The following is a 3,126-nucleotide window of genomic DNA, read 5'->3' as shown; positions in this document are numbered from 1 at the left end:
GACGCCCCGGTCCCCCAGCACCACTGTCTCTCTGACGCCCCGGTCCCCCAGCACCACTGGTTCTCTGATACCCTGGTCCCCCAGCACCACTGGTTCTCTGACGCCCCGGTCCCCCAGCACCACTGTCTCTGACAACCTGGTCCCCCACCATCAGCGTCACTCAGAACCCAGATCCCCCACCATCAGCGTCTCTCACCGCCATCCCCCTCCCCTCTAGGAGGTGCCGACACTAAACCAGATGTGGTCACGCGGCCAGCAGGTCATTCTGTCCTACGAGGAGGACAGCGTTGTGAGCCGGCACGCAGAGCTGTGGCCTGGGATCCCCTACTGGTGGGGCAACCAGGTGAAACCCCAGGAGCTCATCCACTACCTGGAAAGCATGAAGAGCCGCGGCCGCCCAGGTGAGCACGTCCTGTCCACTTATGGGACCCCACCCTGCAGCCCGGTCACACACTGGCTTGCTTCTGGCTCTCAGGAAAGAAGTTTGGACGTCGTCTTTTTTGTGTGTGTGTGCGTGTGGGTGTGTGCACGCGTGTATAAGTGCATGCATGCACACAGAGGCAGGTATGTGGATAACACGGGTACTCGTGCCTGCGGCTGTGTACATGCAGGTGTATGTGCACTTGTGTGTACGTGGATGCAGATGTATGCATAACATGGACACGCTGCAGTAAGTGTGCACATGTGTGCGTGCGTACAGACACGCAGATAAGTGCACGGCACGCACGTGTGCGTGGGTGTGTGCAAATGTGTGTGGGTGTGTGCACACACGTGCAAATGTGCGTGCATGCACACGGACCCGGATATGCGCACAACATGCATGAACACGCGTGTGGGCATGCGATGTGTGTGTGCACAGGGATGCACGCAGATGCAGATGCACACAGAACATGGATGCACGTGTGTGGGTGTGCACACGTGTACGCACGTGTATGTGTGCAGATGTAGATATGTGCACATGGACAAATGTGTGGGTGTGCGCAGACGTGTGTGTGCGCGTGGGTGTGGACAAGTGCATACATACAGACATGCACACACTTCCTCATGACGCGTGTGTGCACGCATGTGCACACATGTGGTGTCCATGCCGAGGTGTGTGTCGTGTCCATAGGCTGCAGAGGGCTCTGCTGTGCAGGTGTGGCTCCGGCGTCCTGCACCGCCGTGGGACTGACACGCACCCCGTGCGGCGTGCCATGCTCACACACAGACGCGCTGTGCACGGTTGAGTGCAAAAGAGCCAGGACAGAGTGGCTGGTGGCTGCTGACCGTCCGTGTAGCGGGCGCTAGCTGGGGGTACGGGCATGGGCTGGTGGACCCTCCAGCCACCCTGTGTAGCGGGGGCGTGGTTGCTTTATTTGAGGACGAGGCGTGAGGAACGCCCACGACCTGCAGCGGCATGTCTGCTCTCTTTGCCTCCCCCTGTCTGAGCTGTCTGTCCGTCTCTGTAACTGCATCCCTATCCCTCCGTCTTTGTCCGGTTTCCCATCTCACTTTGGTTCGGTGCTTCCTTTGTACAATGGCTGCGTGGAGTCCCCCTCCCAGAGGTGACAGGGTTCTCCGCCTGGAACCCCCTAGGCGGCCAGCGTGGCACGCCGGCCGTGCTGCCAGCGGAGGGCCCCCAGGCGCTCACCCCTCGCACACTCAGTCCACCGTGCCCCATCGGGCGGCGGGTCCGAGGGCGTGCCCTACCTCCGGCTCAGACTGGGCTGGTGCAGGGCCCGTGTGCTCATGTGAACTCCTTGTGGCAATGCCCTCAGGGCCATGTGTTTCCACTGGGGCCCTGTGGTCTGAGGGCTTCGTGAGGCTGCTTCTGCCCAACACGCTGCAGACCAGCCCTGCTCACTGCTGAGGCAGAAGCCCCTGGGCTTGGTGGCATCCACTGGCTTGAAGAAAGGGACCTTTCCTTGATTGTGGAGACCACAGCTTTACTATTTCTATCCGTGGTCAAGGGTATGTGGCTGTGCCAGGGGAGACTCTGAGCGTCCTGGCCGTGTTGTTCTGTGTCCTGTTCCGCATTAGTGGCCGGTGACGCAGTGTGGTCGTGGGTCCCGGTCGGCACTCAGGGAGTGGGTCCCTGAGTCAACTCCATCGACGGCCGTGTTTGGAACCGAAAGAGCCATCAGTGCAGACAGACTCGCGGGGGTGACACGTGTGCCAAGCTGTGCCGCGTGCTTCTGGTAGCTGGCTCCGTGCGCCTTTCCACGGAAGGCAGCTCGTTTTACGCCCAGACGCTGCACTGACCGCTGGCTTCCTGGTGTGTTCCATGGCCCGTTGTTACGGAGCAGACTCCTGCATGGGGTGCCCCTCTGACGCGTGCCGTGGAGAAGGTCTGTGTGGTTCCAACGACACGGGGGTGCGACTGGGGGGCACCGTTCTAGCCCCAAACCTGGCTGAGCTTGGGCTCCCACTTGGTGCTAGTCCCACGGTGTTTGAAAAGCTCTGGGTGGATGCAGCCCAGCGTTCGTGGTACGTGTGTGGGTATGCTGACGGTCCCTCTGCACAACAGAATACGGATTCTGCACGGAGAGGACACATGGTGCCGTGTGGACGGACCACGGAAGCATGGTGGTGGGTGAGGGAAGCCCATACCCACGGCCACATCGGGTGTGCGGGGGCACAGAGAACGGGAGCTTGTGGGAACAGGGCCTCCTTTGGGGGGATGAGAATGCTCTGGAACCAGACAGCGGTGGTTGCACAGCCACGTGAATGTGCCACATGCTGCCGGATCACTCTGTTTCCAGTACTGAACGTGGCAACTTGTGACTTTCCCCTCCACGTTGAAGGAAAGTAGCTGGTGGGGGGCAGTGGGGGGCGTCACGCAACCACTGCTGAGAACCACAGTTGTCTTTGCCTCGGGGACGGGGAGCTGAGCTGCAGAGGCCTCCCCACGCCAACGTGAGAGGGAACGTGTACAGGGGCCTCTGCTGCGGCCCTCCGCGGACTTCCCACGCTCCCGCCACTCAGGTGGCTCCGAGCCCATATGGGGCTCCAGCTCTCACGTGGCTCCAACTGTTCCCACAGCTCTGAGGGCTCACGTGGCTCCGAGGGCTCTGAGATGTTACTCCATCCACCACACAGAGGTTGTTGGGACATGGACGCCTTTGGGGACATTATTCTGTCCACCAT

At 60.9% G+C, this 3,126-nt stretch overlaps 1 protein-coding gene across 1 annotated transcript in view; it reads left to right on the top strand.

Annotated features, from left to right (window-relative positions):
* LOC111157116 (PI-PLC X domain-containing protein 1-like) overlaps positions 1 to 3,126 on the top strand; it is a 12,959-nt gene that overhangs the window by 9,236 nt on the left and 597 nt on the right. Inside the window, exon 5 of the mRNA XM_022518355.1 lies at positions 218 to 401. Coding sequence (XP_022374063.1) covers positions 218 to 401 — 184 coding nt within the window. The remainder of the gene's footprint in view (positions 1 to 217; positions 402 to 3,126) is intronic.

Source organism: Enhydra lutris, unplaced genomic scaffold (genome assembly GCF_002288905.1).
Source record: "Enhydra lutris kenyoni isolate GAN:26980312 unplaced genomic scaffold, ASM228890v2 scaffoldscaffold52, whole genome shotgun sequence".
NCBI lineage: Eukaryota > Metazoa > Chordata > Mammalia > Carnivora > Mustelidae > Enhydra > Enhydra lutris.
Note: the sequence above shows the minus strand (reverse complement) of the source record. Positions and strands in the feature narration are given on the sequence as shown.